Here is a 17,659-nt window from a genome sequence, read left to right as displayed (position 1 = left end):
ACCCTCCTCGCTTGAACAAAAGCCATACGTACACACAAAGTGAACAGAGATATTTTAGCCTTCAGCCGAAGAAACCATAACTCCATTTGAGGAATTTTTTCGCCCAGCCAATGTACTTGCAATTGTACAGTTATTACAATTCATTGGAGTATGAATGGTCTACATGACCTGAAAGTATGAAACCTCTGCAGTTATTAACTGTAAACACACACAGCACTTAGAATGTATAGTCTTTAGATAAGGAGAATTGAAAACAATATTGATCCGCAAACTGCAAACGGACTGTATGTGATTCTTTGTCGGAAGGATTCAGTTATCCTCCCATAACCTCCCACTGCCTTTATCCTCTCTTGCTTTATTTCAGCCGCTGTCGCTGTGCGCCTCTCTTGCACCTGTACACCCCCCCCCCCCCCCCCCCCCTCTATCACCACTCATTTATCTTGTCGTCTTTCCTACCACTCCCTCACTTTACCCCCACCCCCCTTCCTCCCCTATTCTGCTTTCCCTCTCCTCCTCCTCCTCTTCCCTCTCTCCCTGATTTATAGGAGTCGGTGTGTAGTTCACACACATTCCAGTCCTGACACCCTCCTGCCACTGGACTCTCATATCTAGGCACGGTCGTTTATCTTCATGATCCTATGACAGAGAAGTAGGGAGAGAAGAAGAGGGAGGGAGAGAGAGATGAGACAATAGGAGGGGTGTTGTTTTTGTTGAGCGGCCCAGACTATCTTTTCCTACACCTCTTGTCTGCCTCTCTCGCTCGCTCTCTGTCTTCTCTCTAGGAGTGGTCTCTGGTGTGTGTATGTGTGTGTGTGTTGTGTGTGTGTGTGTGTAGGTTGGCTGTGTCTCTCTATCTCCTGTGTCAAAATTTCCAGGCCTGGCGGCTCCTACATGAAAGGACCCGTGGAGTCTTTATGGAGAACAAACGGCGCCCTGACGCAACGGTCCAGGCTCAGGACACACACACACACACACACAATCAACTCATGCCACACACTGACTGACTGGCTGACTCAGTCACTCACTCACTAACTCAGTCACTCACTTATTCACTTGCACAGACACACCACATCCACAACCCGCAATCCACAAATCCCCGTCCCCTTGCAATCCCCTTGCACACCCCGTTTGGCCAGGCCTAATTAGTTATGTGGTCGGCACTCTGCTCTCTCCCAGAGCCCCAAATGGCAGCAGGTCATAAAACCTTAAGTGTTCCACCAGTCAGAGCCGCGCAACTGTGGCCATATATCCTCCAACATGGCTCAGCCGGGGCTGAATCGTATCAAAGCCCGCCTCTCGCAGGCCTACTGACATCCATGAAATCCCTTTATGGTATTTTCAAAGGCATTTCTGAGAGGTTTTTGGCACTTGCGCTCTGCATCTCTGTTTTTTATGCTTTGAGCTCGCCGCTTCAGGTAGGCTGTTTGCCCGTGCACACAAAGAGACAGACAGACCCTGGCGTAAAACTCTTTCCCATGGGACCAATGTCCATGTATATAAGCACACGCGCTCACGTGCGCACACACACACACACACTCGCATATACGGGAACACATACACACACACACACTATTAACCCAAAAGTAAACGTTACTCTTGGTTGGTGAGCCGGATTCCCACAGTTAGTTTGTTTCCTTGGCACCCGACACCCGCCCCTCTGCCCTCAGTAACCCTGGCGACGGCGGACGGGTGTTACCTGTAACATCACTCTACTCATGGGAATAGTGTGTGTGCATATGTGTGTGTGTCCAGTTTCACACGCCTATTATCTTGTGGATAGCCCAGGGAGTCATCAGTGAAACGTCTTAATATAACATCTAATAAGACGAGATAAGATCAGATAACAGAGGATCATGTTACCTCCTAAGTCCAGTGACCACTAGAAGGTTTGATTATCTGACCTCATCCTCTCTGCATCTAGGTCAGTGTGTGTGTGTTTGTGCAAGTGTGCATGCGTGTGTTACATTCTAATCCTGTAAGGTGAATATATTGACAAGGTGTATAGTATTTTTTACACAACCACATCAAATATACACATCATGTCAAATATACTAATACACTAATATCAAATATACACATCATGTATATTTGCTGTTTCTTCATATTCTCATGTCCTTCTCATTCTTATATATTGCACACATGGATATTTTTGGAATATTTTTCCATGTATTTCATACTGCACATATTTCATAGGTTTGGAATATTTTCATAATAATGCCGACATCCACTTTTCCCCATACTGTTCATTCATTTGCTGTGTCCTATCACTATTTGCTGCTGCTGCAATGACCCAATTTCCCACAGACCAAGCATTATTAAAAATTTCATCTAATCTAATTATTTTATATTATATGTGTCTGCCTACTTGTGTTTGTGTGTGTGTTTAAGTGTGTGTGTTTATGTGTGTGTGTTTATGTGTGTGCCCTGACTCGGCCAGCCAGCCCAGTCAGATTAATAGGGCTAAGAGTAATCAGGAGGTAATGGGAGGCTCACAGGCGTCTAGACAGTGTTCAGACCAACCCGGCACTCCTACACCCAAAAACACTGGAGAAATACTGTATGTCAGGGAAAGGACACAAGGAAAGGAGCTATTATTACTTTGACTTCTATCCTATATATATGTATCTATTATGATAGTAACCAGCCAATCCATAACATGAACTGCAGAGAAAAAGCTGATATTGAAAGAATGGGGCCAAATGATGTCAACATGTGCATGTGTAAGAGTGAACACTTGTGGATGCGAGAGTCTAAGCGAGCACAATGATTAATTGTGGAAAAACGAGCAAATGTAAAAAATTATATATATTTTTATCACTCCCTATACCTTTTGCTTATAAATCCAGAGGAGAGGAAAGGAGAGGGGAGGAGAGAGGAGGGGAGGGGAAGGGAGAGGAACACACACAGCAGATCATCAGACATTCAGCCACAACCTCCCAAAACCACAGAAAAATAAATAAGCCAAGGGGGAAAAAAAACTTTTGGGTCTGGAAAAAATGATCTCATGTTTAGTTATGTAGCCCGACAGGACAATACCCAGGACACAGCTAAATATTTTATTATTATATTTCTCTGACAGCCTTGTCAAAGTGCAGAGCCGAGCCGTAGGTATGTATATGAAAGAGGGAAAGAGGGCAAGAAAGAGAGAGAGAAGGCGAGAGCGAGAATGAAAAAGTGAGAGACAGAGAGAGAGAGAGAGAGAGAGAGAGACCTGGGTGGGCGAAGCAGTGCTGATGATTGTGTACATTAAACACACACAGAGCTGATTGCTGGAAAAGCACTTAAAAAGTCATTGACAGAAAGATGAAAGAAACTTCCCCGATCAGAGAACCGGCTGCTAACCGCGGCAAGCAGGGCTCTTTTTAATCAATGACAATAATCAAAGACTACATATGACAAGTGTGTTTAAGACACAAAGTGGAAAGAAATGCAGATCTTTTCGTTTTCCTGTGATTTTAGAGAGGCAAGCAGCCGACAGCAGCTCTCATTGAAGGAGACTGTGGGAGCTCATGAGGAACCGGCCTCCTTACAGTCAAACCTCAAGCCGACTCATGGTTATGAGTCGGGGAAATCCAACACTGATCCAGGAGCAAATTCGTTGTAGTAAGCACACTAGAATTGAGGGCATAATTTTGAGAATGCAGCCACTGGCTTTTGAGGGAAGCAGTGCAGCATGGGAAATAGTCAGCCAGTGTCACAGGTGCATCAAAGTCTCACTGGCTGTCAAATGCATGTATAATGTACACATGCAGCTACACAAGCAAGTGCATGCACACACAGATAGGGTGACAAGAACACTCACACACGCCAGCATGCATACAATGTCTGCTTGCACACACACACACACACACACACACACACACACGCACTTTCTGTCAAATGGCATGAGGACAAAACTACTAAACTGCTTAAGGCATGCCGCTCCTATCACCACCACCATTATCATCATCATCATCATCATCATTACCATCATCATCATCACCATCATCATCATCAAGGATCGACATCGGTCTTCCAGGCAAATCAAGCACCTCAGCGTAAACCCGAGTTGAGAATATGACTCTTTAAACAAATGAAACATGGCACCCTGAAAATACACAGTAAAGAGTGGGTGACCTTCTCTCAGAAAATAAACACAGACATTACTCAGACAGCAGAATGGGGGTGGGGGTGGGGGGGGTGGGAGGGTGGTATGAGCTGAGGCAAGGTGCTGACAGGGGCGAGGGCGGTTGGTGTGGTGGGTTGGGTGAGGGAGGGTGGGGGGAGTCATGCGATGAGATGCGGTGAGCTTTGGGGGGGGGGGTATTAAGAGAGGGAGGGGTAATTTGGAAAGGAGGAGCTGAGGGCACTAAGTGGTTTAGTGAGTGGGAGGTGTAGGTTCGGAGGGAGAGAGGGAGGAGGAGGAGGAGGAAGGGTGGGGGGTGTGGTTGAGGAGATATATGATGTGGTATTGGGGTTTCTCCAACTGCCACGCGCACACACACGCACATGCACACACACACACACACACACACACACACACAGGCAAATATGCATGAACCCTGTCTTCCACTGGCCACCCAGCTGTGTAAACACCCCACGATTGGCTATTGGGTAAAGTGCCTAGCCAATCAGCTGGTTGGATTTAGTGGAAGGTGGGACAAGTGGGCCAATGAGTCAGCTGTGACAGAGTATTCATTCTGGGTGTGGAGAGAGAGAGAGTCAGAGTGACAGAGAGAAGGAGAGGCAGGGAGGTCAGGAGTTAAACTCATCTCCCTTACTCCCTCTCTCTACTCTCTCCCTCTCTCTCTCTACTCCCTTACTCCCTCTCTCTACTATCTCCCTCTCTCTCTCTACTCCTTTACTCCCTCTCTCTCTCCCTCTCTCTCTACGTCAGTCCCACTCTCTCCCTCTCAATGCAATTAAATTCCTTTATTGGCAAAGCTCTGCTTTCACATTACCAGTGCAAGCAGACAACAGCAGCAAGTTTCTCCTTCTGCTTGGACCCGAGTGAGGAGGGCTGTGTCATGGTGACTGGATTGTTCAACTCTGACTAATGGTGTGCTAAACTGAGAGGGAGTGAAAAGACAAGACCATGAGACCGCTAAATCAAGGAGGGAAAAAGTGTGTGTGTGTGTGTGTGCACATATGCATATAAGTCAGTGAGTGCATGAGTAAGAGAAAACAAGATACAAACAAGTGAAAGAGAGAGAGATTGGCTGTGAGAGAAGAATTAAGGGAGAAACTGAGAAAGAGACAGAGAGAGTGAAAGAGAGAGAGAGAGAGAGAGAGAGAGAGAGAGACAGAGAGAGAAACAGAGAGAGAGGTGTCTAGTTTCAGATTTACAGTAGTAGTGGGAGAGAGTTGGCTGTGTTCTTATAGCACCCTGTGGACGGAGCCAGAGGAGGAGTGGGAAGACAGATTTACATGGTGAGAACAGCTCTGCCTGCCCTGGAGCAGCACACTGGACGCACACCCCCATGATCTCTATATTACAAAACTACTGAATGACAACTACCTCAGCGTAAATACGCAGTGCTGCAGTATTAAAAATGCACACCGTTTCACAATACAATTGGGTTTCCCAACCGATGGCATTTTTTCCAAGCCACCCACTCACATTAAACTGTGGGATGATGGTGATATGTGGACTCAGCTTCGTGGAGGTATTTCACTTTCAAGATAATCTTTCTTCTATTGAGCTGTAAGACAATGCACAGAGATTATTTGAACTGCCACGCTGCATTTGGGAACTTGGGTGAATTCACTTTGGATTCACAAAATGTAAACTGAAACCGGAGTTTGCATACTTTTAGACCCTCCATTCTCAATCATTTAATTAAAAATAGCTATAATAACCTTTCATGACTAAAGATGTAGTTTTTTCAAAGTTGAAGAAAATCCACTTGACTGAATTAAACATGAATGGGCCCCAATCCAGACCTCATCACAAGATTGCGGTCTCAAACTATGTTGTATCTATCATGCTGCCACTGTTTACTGCTACAAACAACTATTTACACCACATATTGTCATTAAATTCACTCTGCGCAACAAATAATAACAGAGAAGAGCAGGAAATGGGTCATTATGACTGTCTGTGTGAAGGTCTGCCCTCTGTGTTTCCACTCAAACAGAACTGGGATAAACCGCTGTAGGTTTGTGTGTGTGTGCGTGTGTGTGTGTGTGTGTGTGTTGTGTCTCTTTTGGGGTTTTACTCCTTATTTAAGACCAATATTTACCCAGCAGCCCCGGGGTGAGATTACCTCATATTCTCCCGCCCAGCTGTGCTTTCTCAGCGTTTCCACGACAACCAGCGGAATGTCCCATCATGTTTATCCGCCTGCCAGAAAAACAGAGAGAGAGGAAGAAGAAGGAGGGTGGGGGGAGATGGAGAGGAGACACTTAAGTTGGGAGTGTGTACACAACAGTGACACTCATGCACTCACACTTGTGTATATGGATAAATCACACCCACATAACCCATAGGGATGCATAAGACACATTTCACATACAAAAAGACATAGGGTTACTATTGATTTGTTATTGATATAATGAATGAGGGAGAGGTGTCTTCAACAATCAACAAGTAACCAGAAGTCCACTCATTTCCTATAGAACTTAGCGACCAGGGAAACTCAGTCGATACGTCAACAAACTCATCAGCTGTGAAAAGTTGACCACGGCTGCACATTTCGCATTCATCGGCCGTCAACAACCAATCAGATTTCCGTGCTTCCTTGTTTCCCTACTAATGTAATTTAGTTTCATGAGCAACAGTTGCGCCTGGCAAGTGCAAAATGGACAAGAAGTTGATTACAGCCATTCAAAGCTTCCCGGTTCTTCGCAACTTTTATTTGAAAGCGCACAGGAATAAACGTCTCAAAAACGATGCGTGGAGAATGGTTGCATCCATTATTGGGGTCAACAGCTATTTTTTTATTTTCTTTTTTTTATGCGGCCTAATTAGCACTTGATAGCTATCTATGTTAACTCATCAAAACAATGTAACATTATAAAAGGCATTATAAAATACACTATTTGACTGTTCAAAACTTAGAGCTGCACCAGACCACAACATAAATGCAATGGGAGCCTCTCACACCACCCGCAATTACTCAGAATAGAGCGACCCATCAACCAAGTTGCTTGCAGTGAGAAAGTGGGATGAGTTTTAAAGAGACTGTCCTTCAAATGAATGAATTCAATTCCAGTAAATATCCACCCTGCTCAAGTGTCCTTGAGCAAGACACTGAATCCCTACCAGCTCCAGAGAGGCTGCTCTGTGTCTCACACTGACCTCTGACCTCCCTGAAGGGGCAACACAAAAAAGAATTTCCCTACAGGGATTAGTAAAGTATCAGACTATTATTATGATCAGTTGTCTCTAGATTCAGTTGTTTCAGTCCCGTCATGCTCATTATCCAAGGCTAAAATTTTTACTTTTCATGGCTGTGGAATGATTTGTCATCATGTGAGTGTGCTTCAAAACCAAAACCACTACACTGGCTGAATTCAACAACTTTCAGGGCGGCCTAATGCAGCCCAATGGTTAGAGAAGCAAGGTTGAGACTGGAAAGTTGCTGGTATGAATACCTTGGATGGGAAGGGAAAATCTGAACAACATATGCTCTTTCCAGCCTCAACAAGAGTAATTTAGATGCCTTTGAGCAAGGCAATTTCACCCTCAACTACTGAAGCACTGAAGAGCACTGAGGCTGTACTGGGCAGCTCCCATGTGTGAGTGTGTGTATGAATGCAACTCTCCCTCCCACCTGCACCTGCTCTTCTATAAACCAGTGCTGTAAATAAGATTGTGAGCTTAGTCAACTTGCCTGGTTAGATAAAGGTTAGATAAAAAAATAGGGCAACACCAGAGGGAATTTCTGTTTGGTAGAGAAAGTGTGGAGTTAACGTCCTCCTCCAGACAACCTCAATAACAATCTGAAACATTACAGACTTTGTAATGAATCACTGGTAGAGCCAATATAAACATTGCAAGTAATGACAAAGGCAAAATGTAAGCAACAATTCCTATTGGCTGAAATGGGCACAGTTGTGCTTCCCCTGCTCCAAATCACCTGCTACACAAAGTTCATTTTGATTGTGAGCGGTGGGAATAATTATGTATCACTTTTGGAGATGAATGGTTTTCAGAAGAGCATAGAAATTTGAATGGGTGAATGAGGTCATTGGAGGAGTTTTAAGGTCAGACTCACTAAAGAGATACAAAGTTCTTTAGGTCAGACTTTAATAATCAGATTCTACTGCATCAGTGTTTTTCATCATCCTTGTCATCATCATCATCAACAAGAACAACAACTTTGCTCTTATTAAGGCAGAACCCTTTATAATGAATTGAAGCCCACAGTTATACCCAATGGCCCTCTCAGCAGTCCTTGCAGTGTGGACACTGTCCTGCCATGGGAACAGGCAGCTATTTGCTTTAATTTGCAACAGAAAAGCTTGTGGTGTATAGTGACTGTTAGGGAATGTTCTATTTGGTCTTCTCCTGGCCTGTTTAAGTGATAAAAGTGTCATTATTTAGCCTCTGAAGCGAAGGGGAAAAGTGCAAACAAGACTGTATGACCCTCTGTCAAGAGCCTCCGTGCTTCAGAAGCTCATTAAGGGCCTTCAGGAGGACAGCACATCAAGCGGTGGGGCCCTCCAGCTTCCTCCGGGCCTTTTTAAGCCTCTCTTGTCGGATTCAGCCCACTCATCGGCCGGCTAACGTCTGAAATGGACTCAATTTAGAGCTAGAGGGGACATGAAAGATGTCGCGCTGTGAGATGGCATAGAGACTTATTAAAACAGCGGGGAAAGGCCCTTGGACTTGAGCCAAATAGGATCTCACCGTGTCGCGCTCTGACGGGATTTGGAGAAGGTTGGATTTACCTGTTGAGATGCTCTCCCACTATGCGCCCTGCTTTGGCCTCTGTGTCCGGTGAACAATTCCAGTTTCAAAGCCAGTCCCTAAAGCTTTGTCATCGATTTTTGCGCTTGAGCGAATAGCAGAACTATAAAGGAGCCATATTCTCTGCGAGATTGGTCCTAGTTGGGGTTGAATATGGAGATGCAAGGCCGCTTGGTGGACTCCGCGTTAATAGATTTTGTCAATGACATGAACCTGATGGAGTTTCCGCAAAAGTGCGCGTTGGGGCCAAAACAGCAGGTGGATAATATCCCATCCAGCCCGGGCTACCGGGCACGGTTGAACGACTCGCCCTGGACCCGGGACCTGGAAAACGGCGTGCGTACTGGAGACCACCGCTCCGAGCACCTGGTGATGGACTCACCGGAATACTACAGCTGCGGGGCCCAAGGGCACACCGGCAGGTCCAAACGGAGGCGGATCATTACCGTGGTCCAGCGGCAGGCGGCCAATGTGCGGGAGAGAAAACGGATGTTCAGCCTGAACGAGGCGTTTGATGAGCTGAGGAGGAAAGTCCCCACATTCGCCTACGAGAAGAGACTGTCCCGCATCGAAACCCTCCGCCTGGCTATCGTCTATATCTCCTTCATGACGGACCTGCTGGAGAACACCTGACTTTACCACCAATATGACACTGAATTTGATAAACTGTTCTAAAAAGACATTCACTTTATATAATCTTTATCCAAAATGTGATATAATGTAAGCCAGATTCTGAAATTTTAGAACGTGACAGGTGATGTTAATATTTATGAAATGTTGCTCGCAAGGCTGCAGAAACTTTTTTATATACACAACTAAACCAGGAGCATCAACTAAGGTATGGCAAAGTCCCTACATAATAGCATTGACTAAATTTCTGGAGAAAAGTGGAGCAATGACAATATATTATTTGGTTTAGTGTACTACTCCCGTGATATGACTTTTAGATATGGCTTCAAAATAAATTCCCGGCAATTATTTTTACGTGTTCTTTGCTCTCCATTACGATAAAACACAAACTCAAATTTAGAACCGTTTAGGCAGAGATATTTAATACATTTTTGTACAAGTAGCCTACATGCCTACATTGCCGTGCTCACTTAACGCCTGTGAACTAAACAGTTTTAGAAAATAAGATGCAAATATTTTTGTGACATCAGGAGGATTGTGCTATTTCCAATAGCATTTTGAGAAGCGTACAATGACAACGCGCAAATGTTGACAGGACTTATTTGCTTAAAGTAAGCTACTCCCTGTAACCTTTAGGAAAACATTTTAAAAGACTGACTGAAACATCGATTTCCGGATGCGAAAAAAAACTTGATGCAGATAACCAGGTGCGCCATGTAGGGTTGAAGTCTCAGGTGTCTTTCAGCACCTCGGAGAGCGACAAAGACGCACTCGGCTCACCTTGACTGCCGCAGATGTTGAGGGGAATTTGTGACCAAAAGCAGCTTGAGATTTTGTTCAGATACACTGGGAGAGCAAATAAGGAAGATATATTGCCTCTGATAGCCCTATCAGACATATCGTGTGGAAATGAGGTTAAGGTGTCGTGGATTTGAATCGCAGATTCAAGGCTGACCCTGAATAGGCTATTATCTTTGGCACCGAGGTGTAAATTGAGTCAAAGAGATGAGGGAGAGATAAGAGGCTTTGGAGAAGATGGAGAGGGGAGTGGTAAAGTGGGTGACAGAGACCCCAGAGACCCCCAGAGACCTTCAGAGACTCCTAGTCCCACAGACAATTATGCAAGACAGAAATATTTGGTGCAGGGAGATCCAGGTCCAAAGGGCGATTGTGGCGGTCTAGTGTCTCCTAACTAAAAAGGACCAGACCGGGCCTGGACTGTGACCCTCATCCCATGCCATCCTCCCTCCCCAGAGGTGAGAGCCCCTGGCAGGCAGCTCACACCACAGACCACCGCCAGAAGCTGCCAGGCCCAGTTTCAGCCGCATGCAAAGGTATTTCTGTTGGATTTTAATTTTATATTCGTGGCAGGCCCAAGAGGTGGGTGGCCATAAACGAACAGCAATAAGCCCCGTGTGCGTGTGCGTGTGCATGTGTGTGTGTGTGTGTGTGTGTGTGTGTGTGTGTGTTTCTCTCTCCCTCCTCGCTCCATCTTTCTCACCTCCAATGTTTGCATTGCGCTCCAGCCGTCCACCGCATTAGCGACCCCGCTGTGAGCTCGGATCCGCCCTGAGTGCTCCCTGGGACGGCCTGTCTTTTAAACCTGAGCCGCTGTGTCGGGATCCCTGCGGGAGTCAGACCCATTTAAGCGCATACCTCAACGCCGGGACGCTGACGGGAAAATAAACACCTCGGTCTGCTTACGAGCAGAAACCCTTCCAACCTCCTGTGTTTCAGTAGGCCAGGGTCTGATATTTTCACCGCCACCACTGCTCCCATCTCAGCCCAGAAATAGACTGTCTAGACCTGTACAGGGGAAGAATGAATAGACTTAAAATTGACCAGCTTTTTGAGGAATTTCTGCTGTTTCATCCATATCTTTCATGTGAAGATGAGTTATTTGTAACAGGGATGAAGTTCAAAAATTATATCATATGAAATTGCTTAGAAATGCTACTTGAGTCTCATAGCCATATTGGTGATATGTAATGGCTATATGTTTTAAAATGAGTAGGGAAATGAAAAACTATATATGGATACTTTCTGACCTTTAATAAGAAGAATCATGTATTCTTCACCGCCCCTCCATCACCACCACACATCCCTTTCCTAATCCTAGTCTTGCGTAAAAGTCTGCGTAAAAAAAACTGTATTTTATCCTGCCTTGGACAATCCTCTATTAAGCAGCTTCATTTCTGATAATAGGCCTATAGCATAGTTTTTCTGCCTCCCCTTCTCTCCGCAGTATTATGTTACACCCCTCCTCACCCAATCACAACGCTCCCCAAAATCCTCCTGCCCGCTCCCCGCTATAAGAATCCCGGTCGTCCCAGTCTGGCGGACACCTCTCCCTCTCCGTGGCGCACGAGCGTTACCGTAATATCAACCGCCCCTTGCAGGCCAGGAGCCTTTCTCCACCGGATTACCTCTTGTGTTTGTTGATGTTGTAACCCGTTAAGGGGATAACGGGTCAGGGGTTACGGGACAACGGAAGGGTAGGCTACAGTAAACTTTCTGAAGAAACGATGCGGGAAGAGGACTCCTCCCCGATGGACAGCGCGGGGAACAGCGAGGAGGAGACCGACCGCCAGCTGCCGCGGAGAGGCGCGAGGAAGCGGCGGGCGACACGAAGGAGCGCGGACGAGGAGGAAGACGGAGACCTGGAGAGCCCGAGCCCCGGTAAGAAGAAGGGGAGGAAGAGTGGCGGCGGCGGCAGCGGCGGCAGCGGCGGCAGCGGCGGGAGCGACGCCAGCAGCAGTCCCGCGGGCTCGTTCGACGACCTACACACGCAGCGCGTGATGGCCAACGTCCGCGAGCGGCAACGGACGCAGTCCCTCAACGAGGCGTTCACGTCGTTACGTAAGATCATCCCCACCCTCCCGTCGGACAAACTCAGCAAGATCCAGACGCTGAAGCTCGCGGCCCGGTACATCGACTTCCTGTACCAAGTTCTGCAAAGCGACGAGCTGGACGCGCGAGGGACCAGCTGCAGCTACGTGGCGCACGAGCGGCTGAGCTATGCGTTCTCGGTGTGGAGGATGGGGGGCGCGTGGTCCTTGTCCACTACGTCCCACTAGCTGGGCTGCTGCAGATGCGACAGCACGGTAGGCTGACCTCCGTTTTCATCCTGCAGTGACGAGAAGCCACAGGCCTTCTGCTGGCTAAAAGTTTCTGTATGCATTTTACGCACAGCTTTTCACGCTGCCCCCAATGAAAAGTCGCTATAATATACTCCTACGATGTTCTTATATTCTTAGCCTATAGTTTGGCTGTGACATTTGCATAGTATCCCTCTAAAATCTATTATAGAATTCCTTTAGCCTGGTTCCTTTTCGTTAGGGAAACGGGGCTATTGGAGGGTAAACAGACTTAAACTCTCAGTTTATGCTCCACATTATTTGCGGAATAGACTTAACCCACCTTTTTAGTATGATCTTTATAATGTGAAATTCATACATCATATTAAGTAGTTATGCCTACTACTTATAACTGACATAAGTTTCATGAAGGTGGGGTCTTTTAATGGGTGAATGCATAGGATACATAACTGCTTTTCTGAAATGATTCTGAAACTGATTTTTGTTTATATTGGTGGTTGTTTGCCTCATGTTGGTCACCACTAGGCTGCATCACTGCACAAATGCAATGAGAAATACAATTTGAGTCATGTCGGCGATTAATTTCTAATTTGTGACAGTTATTGAATCTTAATCTTAATCAAATTAATGCTTTTTTTTTTTCTTTTTTTTTTCTTTTTTTTACAGATGATCCAGACTGACGATCCAGTGGATCGGTCCGGCCCTGAGATGGACTCAAACAGGCCAAACGCTGTGCTTCAGGCCTCAAAGGAGAGTGGGCTTTTCATATTTCCCGTTGCATGGACAATAATATTTGCAAGGGAGCACTTAAGAAAGGAAGGATATGAAGAACGACCACTGCGACTATGAATGTTGTAAAAAAAAAAAAAAAAAAAAAAAAGACTATGAGTTCTGAGGAACTCTTCTGCTTTGAAACAAGAGAAAGAAATGACATTTCATTCCACATTCCCTGTGACAAGGTTTCGCAGCAAATGAAGTATTTGTATTTATTTTTCTACACAGGTTCAAATTTCCTTTTCGCCCTCTCAAATAAAAGCTATTTATTTTGGGATATCACAGAATGCTGAATGGATCTGGAGTCTACGCATTTTGAGTGTTGTAAATATTTGGTTCATGTCTTAAATAAAAATGAAAGCATCTTCCATACTTCTTCGTCTGGATATTAATTTTAGATTTCTAACTGTAAACCCAAGCTCTCCAACGAGGGACTGAATAATAAACTGACCAAATCAATTTCAAGCCGTGAAGGCAGTCATTTGACACGCAGACATTGTTTTAAATACCTGGCATTTTTATCTTGTGAAACTCATTTTCCATAGTCTTGGTGTTTTAGGCCCATAGAGAATTTCATTTCTTAAAACTATTATTTTCATTTATTGTTGCTGAATCCTCAGTCAAATAAACCACAGTGAAAGGGGAAAAAGAAAACATCTCATAAACGCAGCTTATTCTAGTGGCTTCTTGAGCTCGGGGATCTGGGAAAGCCATAATGAGCCGGTGGTCCGTTTAAACAGGCAGGATGGGGAGCCGAGGGAGACATGCATGGTATTCCCAGATGTCCTCAGAGCCACAGGTCACTGGGAGTCTCCTGCAGGTGCCGCAGCAGCTTTCCTAAGAGCTTTGACAGATAAATGGGGTGGATGCGGGTCATACTGCAAACTGGATAGCCCATGTAATGATATTCACCCATACTCCTGACGGAAAAGAACTGTGGTATTCCTCATAGAAACACTATACACTATGCACATATCACAGCAAAACCATAAGTACCTATAGGAATTTTATAGTAATACCACGGGAAATAAAAAAAATAAAAAATACCATATAATATGATCACTGACATTGGAGTTGTATACACTATGGGAATAGCACTGTTATAGTGATTTTTTTTTTAGGAACCCCAAATTCTGCAGCAACACATAGTTTAACTTGCAGACAAACAAAACAAACAAAAAACAAAACAATAACACACACAAAAAAAAAATCCAACTAAATCAAAATAGCTCATTATTTTTCACCTTTTCCCCTTTCCTACATTGCCGAAAATATCTCCATATTTGTACCGACTAGATAGGCCTATAGGCTACTTTCAAACATCATTGGGGTCCAAATTGTAGATTTTTAATGTATGCTTACCCTGCCTGAAGCCGAATTTTTTCTTGCCTTTTACAGAGACGTAAACGATTAGCTCCGCCGAACCGGGCTATAGTAATCCTATAATAAATGCTTGAAGGATACAAGGCCTAGACAAATATCACAGCAAAACTACAAGTCCCTGTAGGAATATCATAGGAATATATAGTGATATCAGGTAGACAACCAGAGATGAAAGGTCAGGCTATAAACTCACTACTGCGTTCCCCGAGTCCCTATAGGCGTGTTGAATGATTATTATAGGAATATCACGGTGTTTCTTGGTTAGGGGTTGCGTGCGGAAGGTAAAGCCATCAGCTCTGACCCGGGGCCCTCGCCAGCCACCGGGGGGAATCGATTCCCACCCTTAGATCACCGTGGCCGTGTTATCTTAAACTTGAGGCTGTTGCTCTGACACGGAGGAATGTCACCTCTGAGGCTTCAAAACACACACACACACACACACACACAAATACACACACATATAGGCTACACACACACACACACACACACACACACACACACAGGGAGATTTCTCACGCCTACCAAACAGGGGAATACATTCCAAAGGAGAGAGAGAGAGAGAGAGAGAGAGAGAGAGAGAGAGAGAGAGAGAGAGAGAGAGAGAGAGAGAGAGAGAGAGAGAGAGAGATTCAGCTCTTGGCCCGCTTTGATGTGTGACGGTAACGGGATGACCGCTTGTTATCAGTGTGAAGGCATCTGGCTCTCAGGATTTAAGTGTGCTATGATTTATAGACTCTTTGATGACTGACACACACACTCACACACACTCTCTCCCTCTCATTTATCACAGCTTCTATCTCCCTCTTTGGGCTTGTTGTCCTAAAACTGATATAAAAGTCAAAGGTGTAGGCCTGTGTGTGTTTTAACACTGCGAGGAGCTGTAAATCTTTGTAAAATGGATTTCTCACTCCTCTAGGTAGTAGGCCTAGGCAGTAATAGGCCAACCTATATTACAACTATACTACCTTTACTATAGTAGAGTAGGCCGACCCCTCTTACCTCTCTTTTACCTCTTTTGCTTTGTGTCTCCCTCACTTCCATCTCTCTCTGAAGTCCCCCATTACGGGTAACAAGCCCTGGTTTACATTAACCCTCAACACCACAAAAAGACAGGGGGGGAGAGGAAGTTGGGATGAGAGAGAGAGAGAGAGAGAGAGAGAGAGAGAGAGAGGCTACAGAAGTCTGGTTTCTATTAGAGCTAATTATCTGTTTCATCTCAACCTGCAGCAGTTGGTGTGTGTCTGTCTGTGCGTACGTGCATGCATAGGTGTGTGTGTGTGTGTGTGTGTGTGTGTGTACGTTCCACCTACGTTCCTGCGTGTGCGCTAAGGTCAGATTTTTATTTGCGGGGTCTCCTGCTTTTGACCCAAGCATTTCAAATCAAGACAATCATTCCTGAGGGCTTTCTCTGATTGGAGGTCCTGAAATGAAATGCTGCTTTTGGATATCATGGGACCCCTCAATCTCCACTCACCACTGGTAGAGGTGGAACTTGCAGCAATGTGGATATTGATCTGTTCTTAGCCTGTAGCAGCAATTTACAACCCGTTTGCCTTAGATTTTCTGCAGAAAACATTTAAAAAGCCTGCCCATTCCCTCTAGTTTTCTGCCTTTGTTTTATGTCATGCTTTGCCTCAAATTCTTGCATCTCAGATGACTTGGGTGACTGATTGGGGGGGGGGGAGTGTGAGAGGGTGGCGGTGGAGGTGGGGGCGAGGTCCACTGGCCTGCAGGATCAGTCTGGTGTTTTGTTGTATATAAGCAGGGGCTCTGTAAAAGGAAGAGGGAGCAGAGCAACGCAGCACTGACACCCCCGCTTACCACCACAGAGGAAGTCAGGGCAGACCCCAACTGGCAACCCAGTAGCATGTGAACGTGCACACACACACACACACACACACACACACACCCGTCCCCTGAGGACAGTATCCAGTGCACCCACCTATGGCTTCTTGACCTGTGACCTCTCAAACTGACCCTGTCCCCAGACTACAGTGACCCCCAGCTGGACCACGGGCCACCACATTCACCTCCACAAATGACCACTCAGTTCACTAATACCTCTCAGATGGCTGGGGGGGAGAGAGACAGAGAGAGAGAGAGAGAGAGAGAGAGAGAGAGCGAGAGAGAGAGAGAGAGAGAGAGAGAGAGAGAGAGAGAGATGGGATGGGATGGGATGGGATATGGAGAGGAAGAGGTGTAAGCAAGGAGCAAGGATTAGTGCAGCAGAACAAGGTAGGAAGGAAAAAAACAGCCAACTGAGAGCGTGAGTTTGAAAAAGAAATGAGTATGCGATAAAGAGACGACAAGGGAGCACGAAAAAAAAATCAAGAGTAAAACAAGCGAGAGAGAGAGAGAGAGAGGCGGGAGAGAAGAAAGTGCAGAGAGATAGGAAGGAGGGAGAGAAGACGAGGAAAAGGGGCTGGAGGAGAGCGAGCACGAATCCTCTCAGCTCCAGCCCGGGGCTATTTATCTTGCAGATTGAGTTAAGCGCAAGCCTCTTATAACTCTCCACATACCAGACAATATCACAGTGGCCCCGCTCTAGGAATATAAACATACGCGCTCTATCAAAGACCAACACCGCTCATTCAAACACATAGGCTCTCTCGCCTAACTCAATTTACCGCACTCTCTGCGAAGTCCCTTTATTGGATTTTAGCTATTAGAATGTTTTGCTGCCTGATTCTGGCTGAAAAGCGGAGACTTGAGGGGTCTATTGATGAAGGTTAAAGGGGGTTTTCTCTGTGTTTACCTTATAAAACCACACTGGGCTCTTATCTCGCATACATCTATGGACGATCAGTATGGAAATGCCCGAGGTCACGCACAACACACACACACACACATACTGTGTCATTTCCTCAGAAAAGGGAGCATT

At 45.6% G+C, this 17,659-nt stretch overlaps 2 protein-coding genes across 2 annotated transcripts; both read left to right on the top strand.

Moving 5' to 3' along the window:
* The first annotated feature begins 9,046 nt into the window (after positions 1-9,046).
* On the top strand, positions 9,047-9,526 carry LOC139927836 (transcription factor Atoh7-b). Its single transcript, XM_071920117.1, has one exon. It carries the CDS (start codon positions 9,047-9,049, stop codon positions 9,524-9,526), a length of 480 nt encoding a protein of 159 aa, XP_071776218.1.
* Positions 9,527-11,905: 2,379 nt separating this feature from the next.
* On the top strand, positions 11,906-13,709 carry twist1a (twist family bHLH transcription factor 1a). The gene is made up of 2 exons (XM_071920171.2): positions 11,906-12,627; positions 13,288-13,709. The coding sequence occupies exon 1, from the start codon at positions 12,049-12,051 to the stop codon at positions 12,598-12,600; it is 552 nt and encodes a 183-aa protein (XP_071776272.1). The 5' UTR covers positions 11,906-12,048; the 3' UTR covers positions 12,601-12,627; positions 13,288-13,709.
* Positions 13,710-17,659: the final 3,950 nt, after the last annotated feature.

Source organism: Centroberyx gerrardi, chromosome 19 (genome assembly GCF_048128805.1).
Source record: "Centroberyx gerrardi isolate f3 chromosome 19, fCenGer3.hap1.cur.20231027, whole genome shotgun sequence".
NCBI lineage: Eukaryota > Metazoa > Chordata > Actinopteri > Beryciformes > Berycidae > Centroberyx > Centroberyx gerrardi.
Note: the sequence above shows the minus strand (reverse complement) of the source record. Positions and strands in the feature narration are given on the sequence as shown.

What these genes read in the sequence shown, in the direction of transcription:
- LOC139927836 (XM_071920117.1), top strand. Translation starts at nt 9,047, where the DNA reads ATGGAGATGCAAGGCCGCTTGGTGGACTCCGCGTTAATAGATTTTGTC.
- twist1a (XM_071920171.2), top strand. Translation starts at nt 12,049, where the DNA reads ATGCGGGAAGAGGACTCCTCCCCGATGGACAGCGCGGGGAACAGCGAG.